The 14,880-nt window shown below is 33.4% G+C and overlaps 1 protein-coding gene across 1 annotated transcript; it reads left to right on the top strand.

The window, feature by feature from the left end:
- The first annotated feature begins 12,939 nt into the window (after positions 1-12,939).
- Positions 12,940-13,587, top strand: LOC128290593 (uncharacterized). Its single transcript, XM_053026300.1, has one exon. The coding sequence runs from the start codon at positions 12,940-12,942 to the stop codon at positions 13,585-13,587; it is 648 nt and encodes a 215-aa protein (XP_052882260.1).
- Positions 13,588-14,880: the final 1,293 nt, after the last annotated feature.

The raw sequence follows: 14,880 nt of genomic DNA, 5'->3' as shown, positions 1-14,880 counted from the left end.
GTGGCAAAGGCATGGAGTAGAAGAAGCTACATGGGAATCCGAAGAAACTATGAGAAATCAATACCCACATCTATTTACAGGTAAGATTTTCGAGGACGAAAATCCTAAAAGGGGAGAGTTGTAATATCCCGAATTAGGGCCTAATCGGAATAGTGGTTTCGTGACCACAAATTGAGATAGAAATAATTATTTTATAATTATTTTGATGATTATGATATGATTGCATGATTGTGTGAAAATTTCGTGATGAAATTCTATGCCTAAAGTGCTTAAATTGAAAGTAGGGACTAAATCGAATAAGTTGCAAAACTTGCATTCTAGAAGTTTTAGTATGAAATTGTTTTGGAATATTAATGAGGAGGTCTTAAATAGCAATTTGACCAATTTTAAGTTCATGGACAAAATTAGGACATGGAAGGAATTTTGGAAAGTTTAGTAGTAAGGGTATTTTGGTCATTTAGTTATTAAAATGAATTAAAACAAAATTAAAGGCCAATTTTGTCCATCTTCTTCATTAGGCCGAAATTTCAAGGGTTATCCATAGCTAGGGTTTGTTTCAAGCTTCCAAGCTCCATAGTAAGTGATTCTAAGCCCGCTTTTAATGTTTTTACGTTTTGGAATCCCGATAGCTCGATTAAGCTTATGTTAGCAATAATTCAACCTAGGGTTTATATTTGGAAAAATACCCATAGGTGAAAATTGTGTATTTTGATGTTTTATGATAGGATATAAGGTTTTAAATTATGTTAGACAACTTGTGCTACTCGGTTTTGAGTGAAAACGAGTAAAAGGGCTTAATTGGTAAAAATACCTAATAGTCACAAGTACATGTTAGAGTGAGAATTTGATGTTGCCATAGAAGAGAAAAGTGATCAGCATGTTGTAAAACATAAGAATAAGGAATAAAGTTTAATCCCGAGCCCAGGGGCAAAAATGTAAATATGCAAAAGTTTAGGGGTAAAATTGTAATTTTTCCAAAATTTGAGTTAAGGATTAATTTGATAATGTGAGTATTAAATAAGCTAAATGTGTTATTTTAGATCAAGAAAGACGTGCAATCGACCCCAATCGAGGAAAAGAAAAGATTGTGGACTAAATTGCAAAATCCTTGTATTGTGGTACCAAGGTAAGTTCATGTGTAAATAATGTGGCATAATTGTTATTTTTAAGTTATTGGTATTAATTATGTATTATGCTGAATTTCATTATGAAATGTATGCTTTGTGGTTAATTTCAAATAATATGTAAATTATGTGAGCTACTTGTTAAATATAATTGTTACTGAGTATTGATTTCGGCATTCTACGGAAGACGGCAAGGATAAGTGTTCGAGGAAAATCCCGTTTGAACCTTAGGAATATATTAGGATACAAGTGACATGTCACTAGGATGGTTGACCATCCGAACTCGTTGAGTTGAGTCCGAGTTCACTTATGGATGCGAATGTCCGAACTCGTTGAGTTGAGTCCGAGTTCACTTATGGATGCGAACGCCCGAGCTCGTTGAGTTGAGTCCGAGTTCGCTCATGGGCGGGTTACATGGTAGCTTGGCTACATATGTGGCACTTATGTGCAAACTTTCCATGTATCCGAATTATATTCCGATGTGTTCAACGGGTAAAGTTCTACTCAATGGAGGAATATTCGAGATGTAAAGAGAAGTATTGGTGAGTGATGTGAAATGGTTATTTTGGACAGGTATGTATTTAACCCTCGGGTTGAGTATTGATACAACCACTATAAGGTAATAAGATGATGAGGAATGATGTTTAGAAATGTGATATGTGTTTTAGTGATGTATGCTAATGTTGATTGGTATAACTATTTGTTATGTTACTTATTATTTGCATATGAACTTACTAAGCATTTATGCTTACTCCCTCCTTCTTACTCATTGTAGTTTTGGACAAGCCAGCTCAGGAGTCGGGATAGGTCGAAGGCTCAGTCACACTATCCGGAAAACTTTTGGTAAATGGCTTGTAAATTTAAGTATGGCATGTATAGCAATATACCTATTTTGTGTAAATGATCTTATGGTATGGTTGTGGAATGGTTGAGGAAATGCTTGATAATGATAAATTATGAAAATGGTTAGTGTAGATTATGTTTGATGTTAAGGAAAACTATTAAGATACTTAGTGCATAAAAACTCATAAAAAGGATGAAATTTGCCATAAACAGAATACTGCAGCAACACTGATGCGAGTTTGAAAATTTACTAAAAATCATAGCAATTGAATTTGGTGATGTAATACATATCAAATTGAATCTTATTATGTCTAGTTTCACATGAAACAAATGAAACAGGTAAAGGAATTATATGTTAGAAGATATTTGAATTTTAGTGAAACAGGGTCATAGCAGTTTTTGAATCCCCTGTTCCAACTTTAGAAATTCATCATAAATTATAAAGATATAATTAAATGGTATATTTTATATCCACAGAATCCTTATTGAGTCTAGTTTTAGTAGAAACAAATCTCATAGTCATATGAAATTTTTACAGAGAGAAATGTGGTTCGTAGTAAATAGAGGTCAGACCAGTCGAGTCCTGAAACAGGGGTAACTTTAACTAATAAACTGTACTAATTGGCCCAACCAAAAATTCTAGAAAAAAATTAGTAGATAGGTATATGAGTCTATATTCAGGGAAAATTTACGGATCTTGATTTCGAGTTTTGTAACTCGAGATATGATTTTTCTTGTGACTGTGATGCAAGTAGCTTAAAAGCTGTGAATGTAGAAACAATAATCCAAAGTTCTAAAAATGTTAAACTAAGCTTAGTAACACCTCATACTCGACTCCGGCGATGGTCTCGGGCTTGGGGGCATTACATTTTATGTATTTTTTAGAGTCAAATTTAAAGGCTTTAGAATCTCCAGCCCTTCACCTTCAAAATCTTATACAGTGGAATTTACAAGATTTATGTTGATTAAGTTTCCAAAAGAGAAGCTATAGAATTCAATGATTAAATTACTAATAATGTGGTCAGAGCTGAGAAGGGGTTAACAAGTAAAGAGAGTTCTAGAAGAGATCAAATTTTTTTTGAAGATCATTCGGGATATGCAACATCGCTATTAAAGAAGAGGTTAATCACGGGTAATCGACTTATTCAGGTATGGCATCTAAAAAATGAATTAATCAAAATTTCTTCTGAATTGATTCTTTAGTGAATGGATAATGTTGGATCTTCAATGACTTTAGTAGTCAGTGAGTTAGTGTCTGAATTGCAGATATATTTGAATGCAGCGGTTATAACCGAGTATCTTACGAAGATCTCTTCTGGGTATTCTACATGTTCTTTTATCCTCACAGGCATATGCAATTATTTATCTTCTGATGTGATTCGGTTCATATGAGAATGCTGGCTAACCATAACGTTAGACGGAGGTATTGTTAGTCTGGTTGATTAATGATCAGCATTGGGCTATTTTTCTTTGGCATTCTATTTTATTATGCTCAGTAGAAGAATCGATGATAAGACTTATATGATGCTATTTTTTTACTTCTACTAATTGTTGCTCTGCTTTATATATATGCAACTTATGTTGTCTCTGTCACAACTGGTTTCAATATGTATGAGCGATATTCTTCTTTTGGTTTTTATCTAGGGTACCATTGATTTTTGTATCATTCAATACGGGTTGTATTCTCGGGAATTCAGTATAGCTTCATATCTTAGTTTTCATTGGCCGGAGGTAATTACATCTATTACTGTTATAATTTTTGGTTTGATCATGGGAGCACAGTGATTCAGATCTTAAGTTTCTAGAGGTTGTGTTCCTATACTGGTTGTTACTGGAACTACATTTGGTTTTCCTCTTTTATTTCAGAGTACACTATTGATGTTGAGGTATTGTTCTATCTATACGGTTGAAATGTCACTCTTATTATAGCACTATGGTTTTAATTCATTTGATGGTTGTGGCTCTGGTATGGTTCAAAGCTTCGATGTTAATAATTGAAATAGCTTTATTATTTATCCTCTTTCTAGCTTTCTGAATGGGTAGACATCGGCAAAAGTGTAGACGGTGGAAGATTGAGTTTAAACTTGTATATTGGTTTTCATTCTTCAGGTAATCTCAATTTATGTCATTGAGTTAAAAAGGGATGTTATGTTTCGTTTGAGCTAATGTAGTTTGTAAAGATATTTGATTAGTATTCTGAGGGAATTATGATTGATTGTATGCCTGGATTGTCTTGACAACAAGAAGAAGGGATTATTTTGAAATGTTATTATCCGAATGATAAAATTGACTCAGTTGTTTTAATTAGAGCGGGTTATTCATTTGAAAATTTAATTAAGTTATATGTATTTGAGTTTATCCCTAGATTCGGGAATAAATTTTGCGAATTCAAAAGTAAATAGACAGACAATTTGAATGAAGAATTCATATTCTAGAAGACATGATACAAAAATATATCTATCAGATCAGTTATAATCGGGAAATGTCATCATGGGTTAAAATTGTCTTGATAGTAACAATTATCACTTGTATTTGAATGATATTGTTTGAAACTTTTCAAAAAAGGGAACGGTTATCAATTGAAAGTTACAAATGTAGATATGTCAGAAACATCAGTCAGGGTGTGCTAATCCGGATTTCTCGATTATGTTTCGACAGATGGTTACTAGGAATTTCTCGGTAGTTATACTACTAATGATAAAGTGATGACAGGAAAACATCATAGCTGCTTAGTGAAGTTCAGATATAGTATCAAGTTTTAATAGGAGTTCTAGTGTGGGTTCTAAATCGAGATGTGAGTTCTGATGTGATGACATTTATCGGGTGAGAAATTTCGAGGACGAAATTTTCGTAAGGGGAGAGAGTTGAATAGCCTGTTTTTTAATGGTATCGAAAAATAGTGGTTTTAGGGCCACCAAACCTGACAAGTAAGTTTGTAAATATTATTATTTAATATTTACAAGTCAAATATGGTTTTAAAAAGGTTTTCAATTTGATAATTTATGTTATATAAGCGATTTATAAAGTTCAAGTGGTAAGACCCTAAGGTCAAGTGGTTTTAGAAAATAAGGTATTGGGACCTCATTTCTATCAACCGAACCGTAAATATTTTTTATAGATTTCATTAAAGTGGTATTAAAGTTTCGTTGAAAAATTTTAACGTTTCAATAGTTAATTAATTAAAAAGGACTAAATTGTAAAAGATGTAAAATTTAATCACTATTTGATTTGAGTAATTAAATGGTTTATTGAATTAAGGAAAAGGGACTTAAATGGTAATTAAACCACTTAAGCAGTTAGTGGACTTATATGGACATTGATTTGGTGATTTATTTTATTATTAACCAAGGTTAAAATGGTAATTTGATAATTAAATTAAATAAAATAAAACCAAAATCCATTATGATCTTTCACATTTCTTCCTTCACTGAATTCTAATAGAGAAAGAAGCCATTTCTAAGCATGGATATTTTGGAAACTTCAAAAGCTTGCATGGTATATCATTTTGGTCTCGTTTCTAATAGTTTTTATGTTTTTGAGATCGTTGCAACTAGGTCCAGCTAGCCCGTACCTTCGATTTTGAAACTATTAAAGATTTTGAATGTTTCCATTGATGAATCTAGTGGTTTTTTTTATGTTAAATTATGAATTTGAAATATTAGTTGTTATTTAAAAGTATTTTGTTAAGAGTATTTTGTTAAGTGATTTTTGATGAATTTATCGATTAGGAACTAAATTGTTAAAATAGTAAAAGTACAAGGATTTGATGTGAAATTGTTGCAAAAATGGGCTGAAATGGGTACCATGAATATTTGGCTGATATGAATTGGCAATAAAAATGGTTAATTTGCTTGTCTTAGTCTCAATGACTAAATTGAATAAAAGTAAAATGTTAGGGAAATTTTGTAAAAATGTTAAAAATGACTAAATTGCATAAAGTGAGTTGTTTTACTATCTGAATTAATAAATTGAATGAAATTATTATTTTAGATCAAGGTCGAGTGGAAAATTGAGGAGAATGAAAAATTAACAAAATGCCCCTATACTTTGACATTTATGCAATTTAGCCAGCTAAGTTCGTATGAACTGTATTATGTATAATATTGGTTAAATTGAATGTTAATATGTGATTCTATTGAAATGAATCAATATATATGTTATTATACAATTTATCATGTCATGAAACGACGTAAATCCAACGACGTATGATGATTACCAAGCCCCGCTTGAATCTTTGAAATTCGTAGAACACAAACGACATGTCATTAGGGTTTACATGTTTTGGGTGCTGGTCTTAAATGTCCTACCGGTGGTTCAGTTTTGGCATTTGTTGCCGATACTCGACAAATTGTGGAGTAGCACCGTGTTGCTACATTTCGACTGAAAACTTGTGTGAGCAGACCCAGTTTACCATGTTTCGGGTGCTGGTCTTGAATGTCCTACCAGTGGCTGAGTTCTGAAATTAGTTGAAGATACTCAACAGCTTGTGAAGCAGCACCATGTAGTTACATCCCGATCGACAGCTCGTGTGAGTAGGCCCATTACACAGCTTGTGTGAGTATATATGTAAAAGAATGGACAGACTATGGTTTTATGTTTAGCACACTTCGTGTGAGCTATCTTGTCTATCCAACGGTATTCTAAATGGTTTAACAGGTATGAAAAATGAAAGGAAAGGTATGTGTTCAATACGAACCAAGACATGTATCTATGAAAGACTTTGAAATGGTAAGCTACATGGAAAATATGTTATGTTGAGATGGATGATAAATTCAATTGAATCACGCATAAGTATAATGGTTGTCCATGATAAATTCGTATGAATTATGCTTAAAGAACTAACATGTGTTTTTGGTGTGCTTAGGCTTATACCAAGCTTGTGGATATGATTGATATTTGTGATTATGCTTATACTATGCATATGAAACGGGTAAGAAAAAAGAATGAAACAATTAGTATGTAATTGAGATGTATTATGATGATATAAAAGGTTTAATATGATAAATGTTATATTTATATGTGTGCAAACTATTTATGCTTTTGATAAATCTACCTAAATCATGGACAAATACGTTGGGAATTAATAATGTTGTTTAGGCTTATGATAAACATTTGGAACGAAATGGAAAGCAAGTGAATAGAAAGATATATTACTTTATAAAAAGATTGATGATTATATATTATGTTTCATGAAATCCTGTCATGTTATGAATGGTTAATTGACATTAATGAACTTACTCATTTGTGACTTGATGATTATGGTTGATAAATCTTGAGGCATTGGTATAGATTTATATTTAACCTATAATGTTCATTATTGAAATGTAATATTATGCTTATGGTTTATACGAGCTTACTAAGCATTCATTGCTTATGTAATTATCTTTCTCTTACTTTACAGATTATCAGAAGCTCGACCGGGTTGGAAGCTAGTTTGAGATCCATCACACTATCCATTGAATTTATCAGTAGATTTTGATGTTTTTTAAGTAATGGTTATAATGGCATGTATAGGTGTTTTGTGTTTGATGATATGGCCATTATGTTTGGCTTGTAAATAAGGTTTATGATGGTTGACATTTTGATATTTTTGGGCTTGATGGCTAATGTTGAAATGGTTTAGTGATGATATGTTTTGAATGACCAAATTGGTATGCTTGTGTGTGATTTGGGCATGAAATGTTGCTTTGAATTTGTGAAACTTATGTAATTTTGATTCCATGATGGTTGCTCTTTTGGCACTTTGATACTTAATGGTTGGTGTTTATATGATCAAATTGATGCATGGTTTTATGGTCAAAGTGGTATGTGTTGGCATGTTAGCAAAGTGATCATTTAAGACACATTTTGGTATGTATACATATTGGATGTTGGAACCATTTGGTAATGGATAGTTTTGTGTCATTTATATGGTTTTGATACATGAGAGAAGTGGTCCAAATGTTAAAGCTAATTTGCTATGGCATGAATCTAATATGGTAAGTTGGTATGTGTCAATTGTGGTTTGTTTTGGTATGTAAACAAGTCAATTGATAAATGGTTAAATATGCACAAGGTTAGGTATGTTCAATGTATGTGTTTGAGGTGCTTTTATGGCATATTGGTTGTATGAATAAATACCATAATGATCTAGTTTTATTATGCATGGTTTCAGTACATTTTGAATGCTTGAATATAGGTGCAAATGACTTTTGTGTGTAAGCTTGTTTTGGGTGAGAGAACTGGGTTGAAAATGACCTATTTCTTGTCCACACGACTTAAGAAATAGGCGTGTGTTTCAGTTGTGTGTGATACACAGCCTCGTGACACAACTGTGTGTCTCCTGTAGTTTTTAAAAGGTTGCATTTCGAGAGTTAAACAGCCTGGCACACAGGCATGTGGCTTGGCCGCGTGAACCAAGTTAGAGAGTTACACGGGCACAGATACGGGCTGGGACATGATTGTGTATCCCTACTTCAAATGCCCACATGGCCTTAGACATGAGCGTGTGCCTTAGTCATGTGAGTCACACGGCCTGGCCGTACTGCCGTGTGACTTCTGCAGTGTGAAAATTTCTATCTTTTTCTTTGAAGTTCTAAATGTTTCTGATTTAGTCCCAAATCATTTCTAAAGCACTTCTATGGCTTCGGAGGCTCGTAAAAGGGATATTGTGTATGATTTTGATTGATAATTTCTATGATTTATGAAATTTTCAAAATTGAATGTTTTAAGCTTTAGGTTTTTGGTAATGCTCTGTAACCCTATTTTGGCGACGGATATAGGTTAGTGGTGAATGTTAGGGTTATGACTTTCTCACTAATTTGATGTTGTTACCTTTTGATGATTTTGATATCATTCTAGGAATGGATTGGTTGTTTAAGCATGATGCAATAGTTAGTTTCCGAAGGAAGCAAGTTAGTTTGAAACGTCCGAATAGAGAATTTGTTTGTGTTAGGGCAGATAAGGTCGATTGTATATCAAATGTAATTTTAGCACTATTGACTCAAAAATTGATGGGAAAGGCATGCGAAGCTTATTTAGCCTACATTCTCGATTCGGAGGTGGTTGAGTAAAAAATTGAACAATAACGATAGTCAACAAGTATACTGATGTTTGTCCTGAGGAACTACTCGGGTTGCCACCAACCAGAGAAGCAGAGTTTGTGATTGAACTTCTGCTAGGAACAACTCAAATTTTGATAACACCGTATAGGATGGCTCCTAAAGAACTTAAAGAGTTAAAAATGCAGTTGCAAGAGTTGTTAGATCCCGAATTTATTCAACTGATTGTGTCACCTTGGGGTGCTCTAGTTTTGTTCGTGAAAAAGAAAGATGGGTCAATGAGACTATGTATAGATTATCAATAGTTGAATAGAGCCACCATTAAGAGTAAATACCCATTACCTTGTATTGATGATTTTTTCGATCAGTTGAAATAAGCAACAGTGTTTTCAAAGATTGACTTGAGACCCTACTATTATCAGTTACGAGTCAAAGAGCAAGATGTATGAAAAACTGCATTCAGAACTAGATATGATCACTGTGAATTTTTGGTGATGTAATTTGGTTTGACTAATGCCCTTACAGTGTTCATGGATTTGATGAATCGAGTGCTTCAACCATATTTAGATCAGTTTGTTGTGGTATGTATTGATGACATTCTAATTTATTCATTGCATGAGTCAGATCACGCGGAACATTTAAGAGTTGTGATGCAAACCTTGCACGAAAGAAGACTATATGCAAAATTTAGTAAGTGTGAATTCTAGCTACGAGAAGTAGATTTTCTGGGACATGTCATATCTGCAGATGGAATCAGGGTTGATTCGAAAAAAATGTCTGCGATTATTGAATGGAATATTCCAAAGAACGTTTCTAAAGTTTGAAGTTTTTTGGGATTAAGTGGATATTGTCAACGACTCATTAAAAATTTATAAATTATTGTTTCACCTACGACCAGATTATTACAGAAAAACATTGAATTTGCTTGGTCTGATAAGTATCAACAAAGTTTTGATCAATTGAAAAGCATGTTAACAGAAGCTCCATTATTAACTCAGCCTGAATCTGGAACGGCATATATGGTTTACAGTGATGCGTCTCTCAATGGTTTAGGTTGTTTGTTAATACAGTCAGGTAAAATAGTAGCTTATGCTTCTTGACAGTTAAAGCTGGATGAAAAGAGTTATCCTACTCACAATCTTGAGCTGGTTGTGATTGTCTACACTTTGGAGATTTGGAAGACAATGAGAAATGTCACATGTATACTGATCACAAAAGCTTAAAATACTTAATGACCCAAAAGGAGCTGAATCTGAGACAGCAACATTGGAAAAAACTATTAAAAGATCATGATTTAGTTATTGATTACTGATACGAGCACGCCCCACGAACTTTATCGAGCAAGTCTGTCAAGCCGAGCAATGACATGTTAGCAAGCTGATCCAAGCTCGTTTCTAGCTCCACGAGCTCCGTCCAGCTCAAATCCAGCTTATTCGAGCTCAATCCATCTTGCCTGAGCTAAACCGAGCTCATTCCTAGCTCACTTTCAACTCACGAGCTAAACCTTAGCTCAACTTCAGCTTAAGAGTTTAGCCTCAGCTCAACTTTAGCTCACGAGCTAAAGCTTAGCCCATTTTAGTTTAAACTCGGTTTTGTCTTTAATGCATTAAATAAAAAATTGCACATATTTATTTAAGCATTAAACTTGTCTTATATTAATATTTGTTATTAATATGCCATAGTCATTACATAAATTGATTATGTTCACATAGCTGAATTAATGCATGACATTAATGTGTTCACATCATGCCGAATTTATGAGTGTCCATGAGATATCTTAATGACTTGTTTATTTCATGTAGGTACATCCCTTTGGACGGTACAATGTATGGATGAAGAAACATCTCTTTTGGGCATTCCACACTCATGAATGAAGAAGTATTAAATGCTAGTGCATGTACGGCTAGATGCAAGGTTTCTACAAATTCATGCATGTGTCGAATGCATGTATGGACATTAAAGGCTGGTCCATGAATGGATCAAATGCATGGGATGATAGAATGCATGAATGGCTTAAGTGCATGTATGGTGGCTATCTCCTAACTTTCCAAGGCACTTATTCCGCCAAGAAGTAGCTGTTCACACTTTGAATTGACCTATAAGCTACTACACATGCATGGATGGGTTCAAGAATGTCCAAAGGAAGGAATTAACTCAATAATTCAACACATTGATTGAATTAAGTGTATGCACAAAGGGGAGAACGAATTTACTAGGTTCATGCTGCCATTTATGAACCTACATGCTATTAAAGAGTTTAATTATGAGGATACATGTTCCATACAAGTGCATGAACGTCCCAAGGAGATGAATGCAACCTTTGGTGCACATACAAGTCACTTGAAGCCTTTCTTTATGATTAAGCATTCATGCACACACTTAGGAGGAAGAAAGTGTCCATTCAACTAGTTCATGAATCTGCCAAATTTATGAACTATTTTAATACATTAGTGTGAACATTTTTATTATTGTTTGAACACCTAGATGCCGAATTTGAATGGTCATCTATGTGCCTATAAGTATTTGTTTTCTTTCAATTGTAAGGGACTTTTTGCCAAATTTTTTATTGATTTTAATCTTGTGAGAATTTTCTTCTCTAAACTTTGTTTGAGACTTTGTTGACTTATCTACCTAGAAGTGGCGTCAACCCTGTTTCTTTTACCCTTATACCGAGGTTCCTACTTTGCTAAGTAGCGGGTCGAGGTTCTATTATTTTCATTTTCGCCTTGAAAGCCTATAAGCATTTGGGTCGATATTTTCTAATATTGGTTCGTGCTTGCTTTTGAGTTCCTTCTTTCCATTCTTTCATTTACTTTAAACGGAACCTTAATATTCATATTTTTTAAACCCTTCATTTGAACCCCTTGAATAGCTTCCGCATAATTTATTTAGAAACATCCTTTTTGAACAAACCGAACGATACTTTCTCGTAGACGATCGGGCAAACTCGCATACGACTCGACTCTCCCCGAGGCGATTCGTATCAATTACCATTTGGGAAAAGCTAATGTGGTTGCATATGCATTTAGCAAAAAGTCATCATTGTTTGCGCTTCGAGTGTTGAACACTCATTTGGCTTTGAATGCCAATGGTTCTGTATTGGTGGAATTGAAAACTAAACCCTTGTTTCTACAACAAATTCAGAATGTAAAAATTGATGATCCGAAGTTGATATTGAAACTAAAATTGGTACAAGATAAATTGACCACTGAATACATTATTGATGATGATGGCACGTATCGTTATCATGATAGGATTTGTGTTTTGAATGATTTAGCTTTGAAAAGAAATATTCTGTCTGAAGCTCATAGTAGTACGTATTCCATTCATCCTGGTAGTACAAAGATGTATTGCGATTTGAAATAAATGTACTGATGCCCAGGTATGAAACATGAAATTTGTGCATTCGTAGCTAAATGTTTAATTTGTCAACAGGTAAAAGCAGAACATCAGGTACCATTGGGTTTACTACAATCTGTTATGATTCCTCAATGGAAGTGGTAGCGAATCATGATGGATTTCGTAGCTAGTTTGCCTGTAACTCCGAAAAAGAAAGACTCAATCTTGGTGATTGTTGACAGATTGACTAAGTCGGGCCATTTTATTCCAGTAAGAACAGATTACTCACCTGAGAGGTTAGTAGATTTGTATGTGTCAAAAATTGTAGATTGCATAGGGTTCCAACGTGTATTATTTCAAATCGTGATCTGCAATTTACGTCGAGGTTTTGGAGTAAACTTCACGAGGCTTTGGGCACTAAACTCAACTTCAGTACCACGTTTCATCCTCAAATGAACGGGCAATCAGAACAAGTAATACATATTTTTGGAAGACATTCTACGATGTTGTATACTCGAGTTTGAAGGTAGTTGGGAAAAGTATCTATCGTTAGCTGAATTCACTTATAATAACAATTATTATATAGTATAAAAATGACATCATTTGAAGCTTTTTATGGAAGAAAATGTAAAACGTTGTTGTATTGGTCTGAGTTGAACGAAACCAAAATGATGGGGATTGATTTGATTCGAGAAATTGGAGATAAGGTTCCAATTATTCATGATAGTTTGAAAGTAGCATCTGATTGTCAGAAGTCATATGCAGATTTGAAAAGAAAATACATTGAGTCTGTTGTTGGCGATCGAGTATTCTTAAAAGTTTCTCCGTGGAAGAAAGTACTACGTTTTGGCAGGAAGGGAAAGCTGAGTTTGAGATTTATCAGACCGTACGAGATTATTGAAAGAGTTGACCCTGTAGCCTACAGATTAGCTTTACCTCCCAAACTCGAGAAAATTCATAATGTATTTCACATTTCAATGATAGGAAGGTACAAATCTGATCCATCATACATGATTCCTCACAGTGAAGTTGAATTACAGCTAGATTTGACGTATTTTGAAGAACCAGTGAAAATTTTGGCTCGAGAAGTTAAAGAACTTCAGAATAAACGATTACCGTTGGTGAAAATTTTGAGGCATCGGCATGGTGCTGAAGAGGCTATCTGGGAAACTGAAGAATTAATGAAATTACAACATCCGAATCTATTTTTAGGTAACAATTTCGAGGACAAAATTTTCTAAGAGGGGGAGAGTTGTAACAACCCATTTTTCAATAGTGAAAAAATAGTGGTTTTAGAACCCCAAATTTCCATTGTGTCGGCTTGTAAATATTATTTATAGAATATTTACAGAGTTATTAATATCATATTAAAGTTTGGTTAAGAAATTTTAATGTTTAGTTAGCTAATTAAAGAAAAAGAACTGAATTAAAAAAAGACGCAAAATGTGTTAATTATTGCATTTGGGTGTTATAATAGTTTAACTTATATGAGGAAGGACTTATATGGTAAATAGACTGTCGATAAATATGTAATGGACGGTAATGGGTAGTAATTAGCCTAAATGAAGTTTCTATTAAGGGACAAAATGGTAAATTAATAAATATAAATTAAGAAAAATGTTAAAAATAATACTATCATCTTCCTTAGTACTTTGTTTCACCGAAATTAAGAGAAAACGCCATTGTTGAGGAGCTTTGGGTTCAGCTAGCACATTTTCTTTGCATGTAAGCTTGTTTTAATTCTGTTTCTTATAATTTTTATGTTTTTGAGATTGTTGCAACTAGGTCTACCTAGCTTGTAACTTTTGTTTTGAAACTGCTAAAAATTTTAGAAGTTTCATTGATGAATCTTGAATGTTCTTGATGATAAATATGTGTTTGAAGCTTTGATTGAGATATTTAGTTGTTTTGTGAAGTGATTTTTGTTAGATTTTGATTTAAGGATTAAATTGTTTAAATGTCAAAATTTCAAGGCTTGGTAGTGAATTTGATGTATAATAGGAACTGTTTAAGAGCCTAGAAAATTCGATTGTAATTTTGTTCTTAGAAAATGGTCAAATTTGATGAATATCGAGTTAGAGGACTAAATTGAAAAAGTTATAAAAGTGATCGAGCTTCCGATAATCAATAAAACATAGGAAAGAAACTACAAAAGCAATTAATACTTAGTAAGCTTGTATAACTTAAACGCAACTTACCATTTTATTTGCGTAATGTAAATAGCATAGTGTAATACCAACTAAAACCATAAGCTTGGCATAATGGCTATACAACATCATCAAATTCACAAGTTAGTACATTTGTACATGGTTCAAATGAATTCATCAATAAACAAATAATTTACACATGTATTCACATAATTTAGATCACCATTCCTTTTCATAAGTTCATGATACATTCCATTTAAGCACTTACCATTTCATTTATTTTCCATGGTCGTTGAACCATCTAGAATTTCATCGAATACTCGGGAAAGCTCACATGAAGTGTGCCTTTACATAACCGTAACCTTTCCTTTACATCATTGCTCACAA

This window comes from Gossypium arboreum, chromosome 3 (genome assembly GCF_025698485.1).
Source record: "Gossypium arboreum isolate Shixiya-1 chromosome 3, ASM2569848v2, whole genome shotgun sequence".
NCBI classification, from domain to species: domain Eukaryota; kingdom Viridiplantae; phylum Streptophyta; class Magnoliopsida; order Malvales; family Malvaceae; genus Gossypium; species Gossypium arboreum.
Note: the sequence above shows the minus strand (reverse complement) of the source record. Positions and strands in the feature narration are given on the sequence as shown.